Below are 17,613 nucleotides of genomic sequence, written 5' to 3'. Positions count from 1 at the left end.
TCTATATACCGATTAGAATTTCTTTTAACCCCTTCCCGCTTTGGCCACTTTTGACCTTCCTGACAGAGGCTGATTATTCAAATCTGACATGTTATGTGATAATAACTTCGGAATGCTTTTACCTATCCAAGTGATTCTGAGATTTTTTTCTCATGACACATTGGACTTTATGTTACTGTTAAAATTTGCTCAGTACATTTAGAATTTAATTGTGAAAAACACCAAATTTTATTGAAAAATTGCAAAAATTTGCATTTGTTTAAATTTAAATGTATCTGCTTGTAAGTTAAGTAACTATACCACACAAAATTGTTGCTAATTAACATCCCCCATATGTCTACTTTAGATTGGCTTCATTTTTTGAAAATCCTTTTATTTTTCTAGGACGTTAAAAGGCTAAGAACTTTAGAAACAATTTCTCACATTTTCAAGAACATTTCAAAAGGCTATTTTTTCAGGGACCAGTTCAGTTTTGAAGCGGATTTTAGAGCCTTATATTTTAGAAACCCCCAATAAGTCACCCTATTTTAAAAACTTCACCCCTCAAAGTATTCAAAACAGCATTTAGAAAGTTTCTTAACACTTTAGACGTTTCACACAAATTAAACCAATGTAGAGGTGAAATTTACAAATTTCATTCTTTTTAATTCATTTTATTTGTAACACAAGGTTTTACCAGAGAAATGCAACTCAATATTTATTGCCCAGGTTCTGCAGTTTTAGGAAATATCCCACATGTGGCCCTAGTGTGTATATGGACTTAAGCACAGGCCTCAGAAGCAAAGAAGCACCTAGTGGATTTTTGGCATCGTTTTTATTAGAATATATTTTAGGAACCATGTCAGGTTTGAAGGGCTCTTGCGGTGCGAAAACAGTGGAAATCCCCCAAAAGTGACCCCCATTTGGGAAACTACACCCCTCAAGGAAACTATCTAGGGGTATAGTGAGCATTTTGACCCTACAGGTTTATTGCAGAAATTATTGGAAGTAGGCTGTGAAAATGAAAATGTACATTCTTTCAAAGAAAATGTAGGTTTTGCTAATTTTTTCTAAGTTCCACAAGGACTGAAGGAAAAAAAGCACCACAACATTTGTAAAGCAATTTCTCCCGAGTAAAACAATACCCCACATGTGGTCATAAACGGCTGTTTGGACACACAGCAGGGCTCAGAAGGGAAAGAGCGCCATTTGGCTTTTGGAGCTGAAATTTAGCAGGAATGGTTTGCGGAGGCCATGTCGCATTTGCAAAGCCCCCGAAGGGACAAAACAGTGGAAACGCCCCACAAGTGACCCCATTTTGGATACTGTACCCCTTGAGGAAATTATCTAGGGGTGTAGTGAGCATTTTGACCCCATAGGTGTTTCATATATTTTTTTTTAGAATTGGGCAGTAAAAATAAAAACAATTTTTTTTCTTCAATAAGACGTAGCTTTAGCTAAAAAAAAAAAATTTGCTCAACAGATAAAGGAAAAAAAAGAACCCCAATATTTGTAAAGCAACTTCTCTAGAGTACGGAAATACCTCATAAACTGATGTTTGGGCATACGACAAGGATCAGAAGTGAAGGTTTGCGCCATTTGGCTTTTGGAGCACAGATTTTGATGGATTGGTTTCTTGACACCATGTCGCTTTTTCAAAGCCCCTAAGGTACAAGTACAGTGGAAACTACCCAAAAGGGACTCCATTTGGTATACTACACACCTTGAGGAATTAATCTAGGGGTGTAGTGACCATGTTTACCCCGCAGGTGTTTCATAGATTTTATTTGAGTTGGGCAGTGAAAATAAACATTTAATTTTCACACGGCTTATTTTCGGTCATTTTTCAGGCCGTAAATGTCCGAAAAACGGCCTAAAAATCGGAAGCAGAATGCCTCCAAACATCTGCCCATTGATTTCAATGGGAAAAATGGAGTTTTGTTCCGACGGGGCATGTTTTTAAATGGCTCCATAAAATAACGCTGCGAATAAGAAGTGCATATCACTTCTTGAGCCATTTTTTGAGCCGTTTTTCATTCTCTATAGAAAAACAGCTCCAAAACGGCTGCAAAAAGTGCCGTGAAAAATGCTAGTTAATTAAAAAACTTCTGAAAATCAGGAGCTGTTTTCCCTTGAAAACAGCTCCGTATTTTTAGACGTATTTTGCTAAGCATGTGAACATACACTTAGACGTATGCCTTAGCTGAAAGTTTTCATTTTCTCAAAAAATAAAGGTGAAAAAGCACCCCAACATTTGTACAGTAATTTCTCCTGAGTTCGGCAATACCCCACGTGGTCATAAACTGCTTTTTGGGCACACGGCAGGGCTTAGAAGGGAAGGAGCGCCATTTCGCTTTTGGAGTGCAGATTTTGCTGGATTGGTTTCTGGTCAATATGTAGCGTTTGCAAAGCCCCTGTGGGACCAAAACAGTGGAAACCCCTCAGAAGTGACCCCATTTTAGAAACTACACCCCTCAAGGTATCACCTGGGGGTGTAGTGAGCATGTTAACCCCGCAGGTGTTTTGCAGAAATTAGTGTGCACTCGATGTTGCAGAGTGAAAATGGGATTTTTTTCCATAGATATGCCAATATGTGGTGCCCAACTTGTGCCACCATAACAAGACAGCTCTCTAATTATTATGCTGTGTTTCCCGGTTTTAGAATCACCCTACATGGGGTACTAATCTTTTGCCTGGACATTTGACAGGGCTCAGTAGTGAAAGAGCACCATGCTAAATTGAGGCCTAATTTGGCGACTTACAAAGTATTGGTTCAGAATTGCAGGGCTCTGATGTGAAATAATAAAAGAAACCCCATTTTGGAAAACTACACCCCTCAAGGCATTTATTAAGGGGTGTAGTGAGCATTTTCTCCTCACAGGTCTTTTCCATAAATGAATGCGCTGCGGATGGTGCAAAGTAAAATTTAAATTTTTCCCCAGATATGCCATTTCAGTGGCAAATATATCATGCCCAGCTTATGCCACTGGAGAAACACACCCCAAAAATTGTTAAAAGGGTTCTCCAGGGTATGGTGGTGCCATATATGTGGAAGTAAACTTCTGTTTGGGCACACTGTAGGGCTCAAATGGGAGTGAGCGCCATTTGGCTTTTGAAGCGTAGATTTTGCTTGGTAGTAGTTTTGTTTGGAGTTTAACTGGTATTTCAGTTTATAATGTGGGGGCACATGTAAGCTGTGCAGAGTACATTGGGGGGATAGTCAGGTGGTATAATAGTGGGGTGAAAAAAAACAATAAAATAATCCATAGATGTGTGTTACACTGTGAACCAATCCTTTCTGCACAGGCCGGTGTCGCACTGATAAATGGTGTCCTTTCTTATCCCCCTTTTGGTACACACTCGGCACCTTTGCAGTTTGGGGAATTTTTCTGGGAAGTGTTGTCCTTGTATAATATGGGCACCATCGCTTCCAGCAGATATGTTTGAGTCCTCCCCTTCCTGGTTCCCTAATTCTAGGGCCCCGATAAGTCGCCTCTTGAAACAGAAGAAATATTACCCTTGGGCCTGCACAACCGCATATTTTTATTTCCTGACTTATTGGAGCCTTAGCTTATTTAAATTTTTTCATAGACGTAGTGGTATCAGGGCTGTTTTTTTGCGGGATGAGTTGTAGTTATTATTGGTACCATTTTGGTGTACATGCGACTTTTTGATCACTTTTTATCCTATTTTTTGGGAGGCACGAGACCAAAAATCTGCAATACTGGCATAGATTTTTTTTTAAACAGCGTTCACCACAAAAAATAAATTAGATGTTATCTTTACTCTGCGGGTCAGTACGATTCCAGCGATACCAAATTTATAGCACTTTTTTATGTTTTACAACTTTTTGCACAATAAAATTACTGTTGTCAAAAGAATGTCTTTTTTCTGACACCATGTTGTGAGAACCATAACTTTTTTATTTTTTCGTCAATGGAGCTGTATGAGGGGCTTGTTTTTTGCGAGATGAGCTATAGTTTTATAGGTACCATTTTTGGATACATGCAACTTTTTGATCACTTTTTATTTTTGTAGGGTAAAGTGACAAAATAACAGAAATTCTGGCATTGTTTATAATATTTTTTACGCCGTTCACCGCGTGGAATAAATAACATAATCATTTTATAGTTTAGGACGTTACGGTCGCGGCGATACCAAATATGTATGTTTTTTTTTTGCAATAATAAAGGACTTGATAAGGGAAAAAGATTGTGTTTTATTTTATTTCTTGAAACTTTTTTTCACTTTTTTTTTACACTTTTCTTTAGTCCCACTAGGGGACTTGAAGGTCCAACTGTCAGAGTTTTATTTCTAATACATTGCACTACCTATGTAGTGCAATGTATTAGATCTGTCAGTCATTCACTGATAGCAAGCCGATTAGTCTTCGCCTCCAGGCGGGGCCTAATCGGCTTCCATAATGGCAGAGCAGCAGACCATTGTTAGGTCTCCTGTTGCCATAGTAGCAGTCGACATCCCTGTGATTGCAGGGCAGAGCTGCCGATCTGCTGGCAACCACAAAGATGTAGCGATCGCATTAGATCGCTGCATCTAAGGGGTTAATGGCAGCGATCGGAGCTAGCTCAGGTTTCTGCCATTACAGGTGGATATCAGCTGTAAAATAAAGCTGACATCCACCGCTGATGACGCTGGCTCATCTGCTGACGGCTACGGAAGCCTTTTAGGCCTCTCCTCCGGGTGGGGCTGGAAGTTTCCTGTACTGGGCAGACCGGGAGGCCACCATTTGGCCTCCAGTCACTGGTGCCTATGAGCTGCAAACACCTTAAATGCAGCGGGATCCAAGGGAACTTCGGTCCCCGCCATTACAGCAGGGTTTCAGCTGTAAGATACACCTGACATCCGGGGATGATGGCACTGACTCAGCTTCTGAGCCGGTGCCATCCATTTGTCGTGGGTATACGACATTTCGCAGGTAGCACTGGCTTTCCATGACGTATACTTGACAGCTTTTCCTGCAAGAAAAAAGCCCTCAAACGGCTACTTGGATGGAAATACCAAAAAAGTTGTAGCGGTGATATAAAAACATCCCAATGTGCAGGCCGGAGGGGAACATTCCTTCAGTTTCAAGAAGTGGCTGTCAAAACGATAGGATTTTTGAACCGGAAAGGGGAGGGCCATAGCACATCTGCTGGAAGTGAGGGCGCCCGTATTATACCAGGGAAACACTTTCCCAGCAAAATTTCCCAAACTACAAAGGAGGAAAAGTCCCAAAAACGAGCAGTGTTCCAGAAGAGGAATACGAAAGGATACATTTTATCAGTGCGACACTGGCCTGTGCATAACGAATTGCTTCATAGCGTACCAAACATCTATGGATAATTGTATTATTTACCCCATTATTATACCCTCTTATTATGCCCTGATGTACTCTGCACAGATTACATATGCCCCCACATTATAAACTGAAAAAACAGTAAAATTCCAAACAAAACTACTACCAAGCAAAATCCACCTTCCAAATGGCAGTCCTACCCTTCTAAGCCCTACAGTGTGCCCAAAGAGCAGTTTACGCCCACATGTATGGCATTGCCATAACCGGGAGAACCAGTTTAACAATTTATGGGATAAGATTTTGGACAATATTCTCACTACACCCCCTAGATCACCATATATGGCGTATTAGTGTACTCTGAAGAAATTGCTTTACTAATGTTATGGTGCTTTTTCGCCTGTATTCCTTGTGGCATTGAATTTTTTTTTAGCTAAATCCACATCTTATTGAAAAAAATAATATTTTTCATTTTCATGGCCCAATTCTAATGAAATACCTGTATGGTCAAAATGCTAACTGTTCCCCTATATGAATTCCTTGGGGGTGTAGTTTCTAAAATGGTGTCTTTTTGAGGGGTTTCCCTATGTTTTGGCACCACAAGACCTCTTCAAACCTGACATGGTGCCTAAAAAATATTTGAATAAAAAGGCGGCCCCAAAACTTTCAAGGTGCTCCTTTATTTCTGATGCCTGTGTTGCAGTTAAGTAGAACACTAGGGCCACATGCGGGATATTTCTAAAAATGTCGGAATCAGGTTAATAAATATTGAGTTGCGTTTTTCTGTTAACACTTGCTGTGTTACTGGAAAAAAAGGATAAAAATTGAATATCTGCAAAAAATATATTTTTTAATTCCTGTGAAATGCCTGAAGGGTTAAGACACTTTCTAAATGCTGTTTTGAATACTTTGAGGGTGCAGTTTTTAGAATAGAGTGATTTATGGGGGTTTCTACTATATAGGCCCCTCAAAGCCACTTCAGAACTGAACTTGTCCCTAAAAATTAGGTTTTTGAAATTTTCTTGAAATTGTGAGAAATTGGTGCTAAACTTATAAGCCTTGTAATGTCCTAGAAAAATAAAAGGATGTTTAAAAAATGATGCCAACATAGAGAAGACATTTCTAAAATGTTAACTGGGTACTATTTTGTGTGGTATAACGATCTGTCCAACAAGCAGACACATTTAATTTTAGAAAAATGCAAACTTTTCCACATTTTCTCAAAATTTTTGTGTTTTTCACAAATAAACACTGAATGTATCAACCAAATTTTACCACTAACATAAAGTACAATGTGTCACAATAAAACAATCTCAGAATTGCTTGGATAAGTAAAAGTAGTACGAAGTTATAACCACATAAATTGACACGTCGGATTAGAAAAACTAGGTTCTATCAGGAAGGTCAAAAGTGGCTGAAGCGGGAAGGGGTTAAAGGCTATGTAAACCTTTGAAAACGTTTTTTTAATAATAAAACAATGTATCATATTATTTGAAATAACTTTGTAATTGTTTTTTACATATAAACTGTATCTTGCACATAAACCCGAATCCGTCAGGTCAGCGGGATTGACGGCTTCAGTGACAGCGGGTCCTGCGTGTCTCTGACATGCAGGATCTAGCTCTTATCGATCACATCTAAGTTCAAAACTTCCTGTAATACTAGAGACTACCTGTCCATCAGTGTCAGAGAGGTTGTTTTAAACTAATTTTATTTGACATCCAACAGCCTCTTTTTCGCCCTTCTAAGGAGGGCCCCTGCAGATTTTATAAAATGCTTATTTTTTCCAAATCCATTAGGGTATGTTCACACAGGGCGGACATGACCATAAGAACTCTCCGTAATAGGGTCCGCAATTAAGGGCCTATTCAGTTCTATTGATCGCGGACACCTTTCCGTATCGCTACGGATGGGTGTCCGTGCCATTAAAATGTTCAGAAAACTATGGAACATATCTTTCTTTTGCATTTTACAGGCCGTGCCCGCAATTGCAGGCCATGATTACGAGTATGCCTGTGTGCCAGGGCCTTAAAGTACACAGCGTATCCGCCAGGCAGCACAAAATTGTGGTGCAGTTTTTTTGCCGGAATGTCCACTGAAGAAAACTGCACGAAGAAACAAAAAAAATCTATAGCCATCACATCTTTTTTGCCGCAAAAATTGCAACATCTGCTATTTGTTGCAGGTTTTACCTAACATTGAATTCAATGGGGAAGACCAGCAACATAAAAGCAGCGATTACGCAAGTACAATTGACATGCTGCGGATTTAAAAAAACGCACCGCAGGTCAGTTTCTGAGCGTTTTTTACGCTTATCATTTACGCAGCTTGCGGATGAGATTTGTTTCTAATCTCTGCCACTCTGCTGCTACTGCGTTATGCTGCGTATTTCATTGCGAAAAATCCACAGTATTTACGCTACGTGTAAACTTACCCTTACCCAGTCATGAATTCAAACTAGTTTTTCAGTGATTTTTAATACAGTGAAGGAAATAAGTATTTGATCCCTTGCTGATTTTGTAAGTTTACCCACTGTCAAAGACATGAACAGTCTAGAATTTTTAGGCTAGGTTAATTTTACCAGTGAGAGATAGATAATATTTAAAAAAAAAACAGAAAATCACATAGTCAAAATTATATATATTTATTTGCATTGTGCACAGAGAAATAAGTATTTGATCCCCTACCAACCATTAAGAGTTCAGCCTCCTCCAGACCAGTTACACGCTCCAAATCAACTTGGTACCTGCATTAAAGACAAATGGTCACCTGTATAAAAGACTCCTGTCCACAGACTCAATGAATCAGTCTGACTCTAACCTCTACAACATGGGCAAGACCAAAGAGCTTTCTAAGGATGTCAGGGACAAGATCATAGACCTGCACAAGGCTGGAATGGGCTACAAAACCATAAGTAAGACGCTGGGTGAGAAGGAGACAACTGTTGGTGCAATAGTAAAAAAAATGGAAGACATACAAAATGACTGTCAATCGACATCGATCTGGGGCTCCATGCAAAATCTCACCTCGTGGGGTATCCTTGATCCTGAGGAAGGTGAGAGCTCAGCCGAAAACTACACGGGGGGAACTTGTTAATGATCTCAAGGCAGCTGGGACCACAGTCACCAAAAAAAAACCATTGGTAACACATTACGCCGTAATGGATTAAAATCCTGCAGTGCCCGCAAGGTCCCCCTGCTCAAGAAGGCACATGTACAGGCCCGTCTGAAGTTTGCAAATGAACATCTGGATGATTCTGAGAGTGATTGGGAGAAGGTGCTGTGGTCAGATGAGACTAAAATTGAGCTCTTTGGCATTAACTCAACTCGCCGTGTTTGGAGGAAGAGAAATGCTGCCTATGACCCAAAGAACACCGTCCCCACTATCAAGCATGGAGGTGGAAACATTATGTTTTGGAGGTGTTTCTCTGCTAAGGGCACAGGACTACTTCACCGCATCAATGGGAGAATGGATGGAGCCATGTACCGTCAAATCCTGAGTGACAACCTCCTTCCCTCCACCAGGACATTAAAAATGGCTCGTGGCTGGGTCTTCCAGCACGACAATGACCCGAAACATACAGCCAAGGCAACAAAGGAGTGGCTCAAATAGAAGCACATTAAGGTCATGGAGTGGCCTAGCCAGTCTCCAGACCTTAATCCCATCGAAAACTTATGGAGGGAGCTGAAGATCCGAGTTGCCAAGCGACAGCCTCGAAATCTTAATGATTTACAGATGATCTGCAAAGAGGAGTGGGCCAAAATTCCATCTAACATTTGTGCAAACCTCATCATCAACTACAAAAACCGTCTGACTGCTGTGCTTGCCAACAAGGGTTTTGCCACCAAGTATTAAGTCTTGTTTGCCAAAGGGATCAAATACTTATTTCTCTGTGCACAATGCAAATAAATATATATAATTGTGACAATGTGATTTTCAGTTTTATTTTAAATATAATCTATCTCTCACTGGTACAATTAACCTAGCCTAAAAATTCTAGACTGTTCATGTCTTTGACAGTGGGCAAACTTACAAAATCAGCAAGGGATCAAATACTTATTTCCTTCACTGTATATGATTTTTTTTAAAGCATTGCTTTTTTGTCTTCTTGCTTCAATTTTTTCTATATGAATTTTTTTAAGTTTTATTAGATAATTTTGAGGAATAAGAAATGCCTTTCCACAGTCCCAGACAACTAACGATGATAAAGATCCAGTGTTTGCTTGACATAATAATTTCACATTTTTATGGTCAGATATAAAGCATAGCCAATATGGTTCAAATTTCAATATGGCATAATCTGAGTGAACTCTGGTGCCGAATTTAACGTTTCTAACTAATCTCGAATGTGTAGAAATTTTTTCCATCCCTTTTCCCATCCCTTGGTTGAACTTGATGGACATGTGTCTTTTTTCAAACATACTTAGGCTGTGTTCACAGTTTTTTACACGCAGAAAATCAGCCTCAAAATTCAGTTTGGTATTTTCAGGCAGAATTTGCTCTGCCTGCACGCCGATTTTTACGGCGTTTTTCGCCGGCAGCCATTGAGCGCCACGGGCAAAAAATGCCACGAAATTGATGTTAATAGGAGGTCAGAGGTGTATACGCCCGTAGATAAGGCATGTCCCTTCTTTTTCCCGCGAGCCATTTTCTCAGCTCGCGGTAAAAAAAACGCCTCCGCCTCCCATTGAAATCAATGGGAGGCATTTTCAGCCGTTTTTTGGCGCGTTTTCAAAAACATGTAAAACAACTCTGTGTGAACTGACCCTAACTGTATAACTATGAATCAATGAATTTTACGATTTAGGAAAACAAGAAAACTTTTGTGCATTAGGATTGCATTACCTCCATACAGTATATCTAACCAATTAAAGGGTAAATAAACATTCAACAGACTTCTGACAAGTCATAGTGACATGTCAGAAGTTTTGATTGGTGGGGGTCCGAGCACTGAGCACCAATCGCTTGAACGAAGCTTCAGAAGCTCTCGGGTGAGCGCTGAGCCGCTCGGTTTCTGATCGGCTTTCCGAAAAAAGCAGATCAGAAAGGAAGCAGCTCAACGCTCACCCGAGCGCTTCTGCCGCTTAGTTTTAGCGATCGGTGGGGGTCACAGTGCTCAGACCACCACCTATCAAAACTTCTGACATGTCACTATGACATGTCAAAAGTTTGTTGAAGGTTTAGTAACCCTTTACGTTTGTGCATAGATTTTCCAAAAAAAAAGTCGTGTTGAATTCAGAATTAAGTATTATTATCCCAAAGAGTGCTTTTTTTGTTTCTAGAGTCTTTTTTAATTTTTTTGTTTTGTATATCAGAATTAAGTATCCCTTTGATTTTATCCAAATCTGAATTGTTAATATTGTTTAAGTCCCCTAATACAAAAAAAAAAGAAGTGTGCTCTTTATCTTGCACAAATTTCAAAAATTCCTACATCACCTTATAAGTGAATGGTGGCAGGATATACTGTATACTGAAGCAAATATATTTGCTATTGTTGATATTCCTGTATAAAAATTATAACAACTGAATTTATCAATAGAAGTGGCAACGGGTCACTAATCCTTTATATCTTTAATAAATAAAGATAACTCCATCAATAACTAGACCAAACTGAAGTATGTCTCTGCCCCACATGGAAACAAACAATGAACTTTGTTGTGTTAAATGTGTCTCTTGGAGATGGTGATTATTTATTGAGAATATTAAAAATGGCAAATCTCTTCAGCTTATCAATTCTAGTTTGCATATTTCATAGATAAAAGAAAAAAAAAATGCTGGACAGACACTCCCACCCCCTCCAAACCTCCCTTTCCCCCCAAACATTTTCCCCTATTATCTCTTTAAACCGAAACATAAGAGAGTCTATGGTCTGACCAAGGCTCTTAATGTGTGTTGTTATTTGCTTATTCAATTTTACTACTATACTGATAATACTTGATGATTCTTTATATAGATATTACTTGTCCAGTGTAGATTTGTTTGTTCCTATGTGGCATTTATGTCTCTCTCAGTCCCATTAGATATGACAAAGTACATTCTCCATTCTTAAATCCCATACACAATATACATTTAAAAAAGCATTTCCTTCTGCCTGTCAACTATTACTAATGTACATATGGTAGGTAAGAAAGAAGTAGGGGGCAGTTCAAAGAGTATGTCTGCAGCATCTGACTACACAAGCTGTTTGTAGTCTGTTTCCATGAGGACTCATAGGTCTGCATAGGAGCTATAGACACAAAACAATAGGAGATGTTTTAATAAGACCATATTCTAAGATGATTAATTCTTCACTTTAGATGCATTGGAGAAATAAAGAAAATGTTTTTTTTTAAAGAGCATGCGAAATTAACCATGGGATGATTTGATCTTTTAGTACGAATGTAATCTGCCGCGGTTCTTAAATGGCAGTATCTGTACAGCTGACTGCATGTGTTTGTTCCTGTACCCCATTAGCAGTGACATGGTTCTTTGCCAGGTCCTAGTGTCCACATCAATGTTCAAATGCTCATTCAATTTCTGTATAGATATCAGTTATGTGGAGCTTCACTTTATCCTCACAGCAGTCATCTTATTATAACTGGCCATTTATATCTAGGTTGATTCCCCATCTCTCTGTTCTTATCAGGGATATTGATTATTTTTACACTGTGTATTTATGGAAACTTTCTCCTTTGGGTAATGTACTGTACATGATTTTCATTGCAGACACTTTAGGCTACATTCACACAAGCGTGACAGATTTACGCATGTAAAAAAGGTGCGTGTGCGTTGAGTTATTGCATCTGTGCTTTGTGAGTGGCATGCGTTTTTCACACACTCGCAAAGCACATCTTTTTTTTTTAATGGAATTGATGCGCAAATCACGCACAGCACACGGATGTGCATCGGTGTGCTGTGTGTGGTTTTCACACACCCATGGACTAAAATGGGCGCATAGATGCGTGAAAACACACCAATAAAGGACATGCAGTGAGTTTCTCGCAATGAACACTCGCTGCGTGAAAACTCCTTGTGTGTGAACGGCCCCATTGAAATCAACGGGTCTGTGTGCTGTGCGTGATTTCCATGAATAAGCGCTAGGGCCCTATTACACGAGACTATGATCGGGCAAACTATGAACGCCCCTTCCTGATCATTACCCTGTGTGAACAGGGCAACGATCAGCTGATGAACGTGAAAACGCTCGCTCATCGGCTGATCGTATCTTTTATGCACCACAAAATATCATCATTGTCGGCAGCACATCAGCCCTTTGTAAACAGGAAAATGTGCTGCCGACATGATGCAAATGCATGGGGACAAGCGATTTTAATAAGAATTGTTCGTCCCCAATCCCCATAATAAACGATCATTGCTCGTTTTAAAAGTGGTAAACATGGGCGATATCTGCCCGTGTAAAACCACTCATAGCCTTTAGGTTGTCTCATAGGGGTGATTTGATCGCAAGCTTTGCATTCAGAAAAGCAATCAAATTGTGGGGACTGGGGTTGTTTTGGGGGAAAAATAAATTCAGGAAACAATAGGATTTAAATGTCCTACCACCAAGAAAGAATAAAATTCAAAGTACGTTTTCTATAATAGTAGAGTTTACAGGAAGTGTCTCGAGAGATGGTGCAGCTCAATTAAAGGTGCGTTCATTAAAAGTCTGCTTAAATGGAGACAGTTTCTTACCAGGTCGAACTCATTTGAATAATTGTCCTTACAAAGGACTGTCACTTTAAATGTCTCAATTAATAGGTCAATTTTGAAGAAATTACTGTATTTAATTTAAGCAAAAGAAGAAAATGTTTGACTAAAAACTGGATTCACACAAGTGTTAAAAAATAAATAAATCACAGAACAACCCAAATATTAAATGGTGCTGTTATCTTATGACAGAGTATCCATGGCAACTACATCTTCTCAAGTTCTTATCCCTGATGTCAATTTAAATGATGCCTTTGAAAACTTTGCCCTGGATTTCTCCAGAGAGAAGAAATTGTTAGAAGGTTTAGACTATGTAACAGGTAAGAAGATACAATTCTGAACTATGCTGCCAATATCTGCTCATTCTTCAAAGACAGTACACAATAATAATAGCTCTTTTGTAATTTAATATTTTTTTTTTATTAGTATTTGATTTCTTGTAGCAGTTCAAAGGAAGTTTTTCAGGAAGACGAGTAACATAGGGCAGAGAAAGGAAGAATTCCGCAATTTATTGTTATCAACTATTAATTACTATTAGTTCTAATCAGCGTTATATTTATATAGCACCCACGTATTCTGCAGCGCATCACAATTACAGGAAGCATTTAACATACAAAATAATAATGAAAACAAAAAATAATATAAACAATGATTCTCAAGCCTGTTCTAGCACCTCAGTTAGGGTATGTTCACACGACTACGCCAAATACGTCTGAAATTATGTAGCTGTTTTCAGGAGAAAACAGCTCCTGAATTTCAGACGTTTTTACAAGTGCACACGTTTTTCGAGGCATATTTTACGGACGTAATTGGAGCTGGTTTTCATTGGAGTCAATTAAAAACGGCTCCAATTATGTCCCAAGAAGTGTCCTGCACTTCTTTGACGCGGCCGTAATTTTACGCGCCGTCTTTTGACAGCGACGCGTAAAATGACAGCTCGTCTGCACAGAACATCGTAAGACCCATTGCAAGCAATGGGCAGATATTTGCCGACGTATTGGAGCCGTCTTTTCAGACGTAATTCGAGGCGTAAAACGCCTCCATTACGTCTGAAAAGAGGTCGTGTGCACATTCCCTTACAGTGAACCATATGTGTATGTTATGATGAACTCCTTACATTCCCTACAAAAAAAGCACCGACAACTAAGGGCCCCTGTGCAAAAACACTGTATGAGCCCCTTCCGCCACAATACCCGCAACCTACTTCTTCTCCTATTTAAAATAAATAACGACTGTAACGAAATATTTTTTTTGCTCTTAACTCTCTGTTGTCTGTAAAATGTCTGGAGGAGAGTTAAGACAACCCATACACATTTGAGACTTCTGCTTAACTCCTTAACGCCGAAGGACGGATATATCCGTCCTCAGCAGCTGCTAGTTCGCGCAGGAGGACGGATATATCCGTCCTGTGATCGCGCGGGTACTGACAGCGTACCCATGCGATCAGCGGCAGGAGCCCGGCTGTTATACACAGCCTGGCTCCTGCTGCAACTGCCGGAATCGAAGCGCGCTCCGATTCCGGCAGTTTAACCCATTAAATGCCGCTGTCAATAGTGACAGCGGCATTTAATGTGTTTGACAGAGGGAGGGAGCTCCCTCTGTCACCCGATCGGCGCCCCCGCAAACAAATCGCGGGTCGCCGTCGGGTTTCCATGACAGCCGGGGGTCTAACAAAGACCCCCAGGTCTGTCTTCAGCATCTGCCTGTTAGGCGATGCCAGAGGCATGACCTAATAGGTTGCCTGTCAGTTTTACACTGACAGGCAATAATGCTTCGGTATACTAAGTATACCGAAGCATTATATATGCGATCAACAGATCGCATAGTGAAGTGTCCTGATGGGACTTAAAAAAAAAATGACAATCAGTTAAATAAAGTTTGTGAAAAAAAATAAAAATAATTACAGTCAAATAAAACTACTTTTTTGGCCAAAAAGTGGTTTTATTTAGTAAAACTGTCAAAACAAATCACACATACACATATATGGTATCCCCGCGATCGTAACAACTTGACCAATAAAATGAACACATTAATTAAACCGCCGGATGAACGGCGTCCAAAGAAAACGCAAAAAACAACGGCAAAATTCTCTCTTTTCTCCCATTCCCCCCATAAAAAATAAAATAAAAGTTAATCTATAAGTCCTATGTACCCCAAAATAGTACTAAGGAAAACTACACATTAGCCCGCAAAAATCAAGCCCACGTATGGCCACATCGACGGAAAAATAAAAACGTTACGGCTCTTGGAATGCGGCGATGCAAAAACAAGTAATTTTTTTCTAAAAAGCTTTTTATTGTGCAAACGTAGGAAAAACATATAAAACCTTTACATATTTGGTATCCCCGTAATCGTGCCGACCCATAGAATAAAGTTAACATGTTATTTACACTGCATAGTAAACGGCGTAAATTTATAACGTGAAAATGAATGCTGGAATAGCTGCTTATTTTCAATTATCTCCTAAAATAAAGTTAATAAAAGTTAATCAATATGTTATAAGCATCTAAAAATGGTACAATTACAAAATACAACTCGTCCCGCAAAAAACAAGGCCTTATACGGCTATGTCGACGGAATAAAAAAAAAGTTACGACTCTTGGAATTCGACCGTGAAAAAACAAAAAATAATCCTTGGTCATTAACGTGCAAAATGGCCCGGTTATTAAGGGGTTAACTTTCACAATTCAAGCCAAGTAAATATTTTTGTATTTGGCAATTCCAACCCACACAAGTTCTCCATAGCAACACGGCAGCTAACAGAAATCTAAAAGGGGTTATGTTGTCATCAGAATCTCCCCGTAGGGCAGCCTCAGTATGTTTTTATTGTTATTCCGCCTTTAAAAATGTTAGTATTCAGGCTCCCTGGCAAAGAGTAGCCCCAGTATGCCCCCCCACCCCAGTATATTGATTTGGCCAATATATATAGTAACATGGACATGATGGAATATTGGAATATCGTTTACACCTTTGAGCATGGAGTTATATATGGATATCCCATTGGGGCTTCTAGGAATAGTTACTATAGCCAGTATTACTGGGATGATATTCTGATAAATGAGCTGTAGATAGAACATTCGGAAACCATTAGTCTGCGTAGATCCCTGTTTAGCTGTGACTTTATTTTGATCGGAGTTACAGATTAGCATTAGTAAAGTAGATATGTCTTTGAACTCTGTATATTACTTGCTAGTGATTTTGTGGATTAGTTATGATTTCATTTCATTCTGCAGCTCCAAACCCTCCTACTATAAGAGAAGAGCTTTGTACTGCATCTCATGACACGATAACAGTCCATTGGATGTCTGATGATGAATTCAGCGTTGGTTCTTATGAGCTGCAATACACCATCTATACTGGGCAAGCCAACTTCATCAGTAAGATTCATCTTTTTATTCTGCAACACTTGATGTTTAAGGGATTATAATATAGATGTAAAAGGATTTCTGGTTGTATCTAAATAAAGTAAGTTGAAATGGGAACTGTGAGGAAGATGTTTCAGTGTCTGGTGCAATGTTAAAACTACTTCAAGTTATAAGTGTCAAGATAAACTTGGCTACATCTGTACATGCTGAATCCTGCGAGCCTTCCCCATTTTGTTAACATGTTATTTCATCTATTACATTCTTCCGAGAGAACGCTCAAATTCGTCATATTATCCCCTGCTACCGTCCCGTTATTTTAGCTCCATTCTAGCCAAGAAAACCTGTAGACAAGACTCTGTAGGGATGGGGATCATTCTTAGATATGATGACTCCTCCAGTGCAATATACTTGCAGCTTTCTTGTTCAAGACTTCAGGCATCACCCAAGAAAAGGAATTTGTCATTAACATTGGGTCCTTTATCTTGCTCTAACAATATACTTGTCTTTGCGCATTAACCCTTTCATGACCAAGGGTCATTGAGGCCCCTGTGTCCAGGTCAAATTTTCCATTTTTGATATTTACCTCTGTCACCAGTTTATTAATTCCCTTTCTCCTAACTAATCTAATAGGCGCTTTGCTGCTGATAACTACAGTGTAATTTGTTTTAAATATTTTTTTATTATTTGCAAAGTTATGAGCATTTTTCTACATATGCTAATATGTGACTCTTTTCACTCTGGGCGGTGTAATGTTTTCTGTATGGCGCTGTTCAAATAGCACACAGCTTCTCCCACTTCCCTGCCCAGCAACACAGAGTGATAATATAGTATACAGCTTGCATTCCCGACTGTCTATTCACCTGTCGATATCCCTGGATGTGTCTCAACTGTGATCCTGGTGTCATATGAAAGATTAGAATCTACTACTCTTTCAGAACCGCTGTTCTAGGTGGTCCACAGCCGGAGATATGGCTGTTAAAATTGATCCCGCTTCCCTCCAGCCTCAGTCTCTCACACTGTGTGAAGCAGCTTCATGCTGATAGGACAGGTTAGAGGCTGTGAGGGAGCTCCACCTCAGGAGAATCGCCTGTGTTATTTCCCGGTTGTCTAATAAAGGCTTATTTACATATTTAGAAAAAAAGCTCATAACTTCTAAAATAATGAACTTTTTGGGACACAATTTTCACTAGCATTACCAGTTTGACAGCGCCTATCAGATTAGCTAGGACATAGGGCATTACTAAAATAGTGACAGAGCATCTTTAAACAATAATATCTTTGCAAGTGCTT

At 39.4% G+C, this 17,613-nt stretch overlaps 1 protein-coding gene across 1 annotated transcript in view; it reads left to right on the top strand.

The window, feature by feature from the left end:
* MID2 (midline 2) overlaps nucleotides 1–17,613 on the top strand; it is a 393,352-nt gene that overhangs the window by 187,679 nt on the left and 188,060 nt on the right. The window contains exons 6-7 of the mRNA XM_075835586.1: nucleotides 13,151–13,278; nucleotides 16,192–16,335. Of these exons, the coding sequence (XP_075691701.1) occupies nucleotides 13,151–13,278; nucleotides 16,192–16,335 (272 nt within the window). The remainder of the gene's footprint in view (nucleotides 1–13,150; nucleotides 13,279–16,191; nucleotides 16,336–17,613) is intronic.

Source organism: Rhinoderma darwinii, chromosome 8 (genome assembly GCF_050947455.1).
Source record: "Rhinoderma darwinii isolate aRhiDar2 chromosome 8, aRhiDar2.hap1, whole genome shotgun sequence".
NCBI classification, from domain to species: domain Eukaryota; kingdom Metazoa; phylum Chordata; class Amphibia; order Anura; family Rhinodermatidae; genus Rhinoderma; species Rhinoderma darwinii.
Note: the sequence above shows the minus strand (reverse complement) of the source record. Positions and strands in the feature narration are given on the sequence as shown.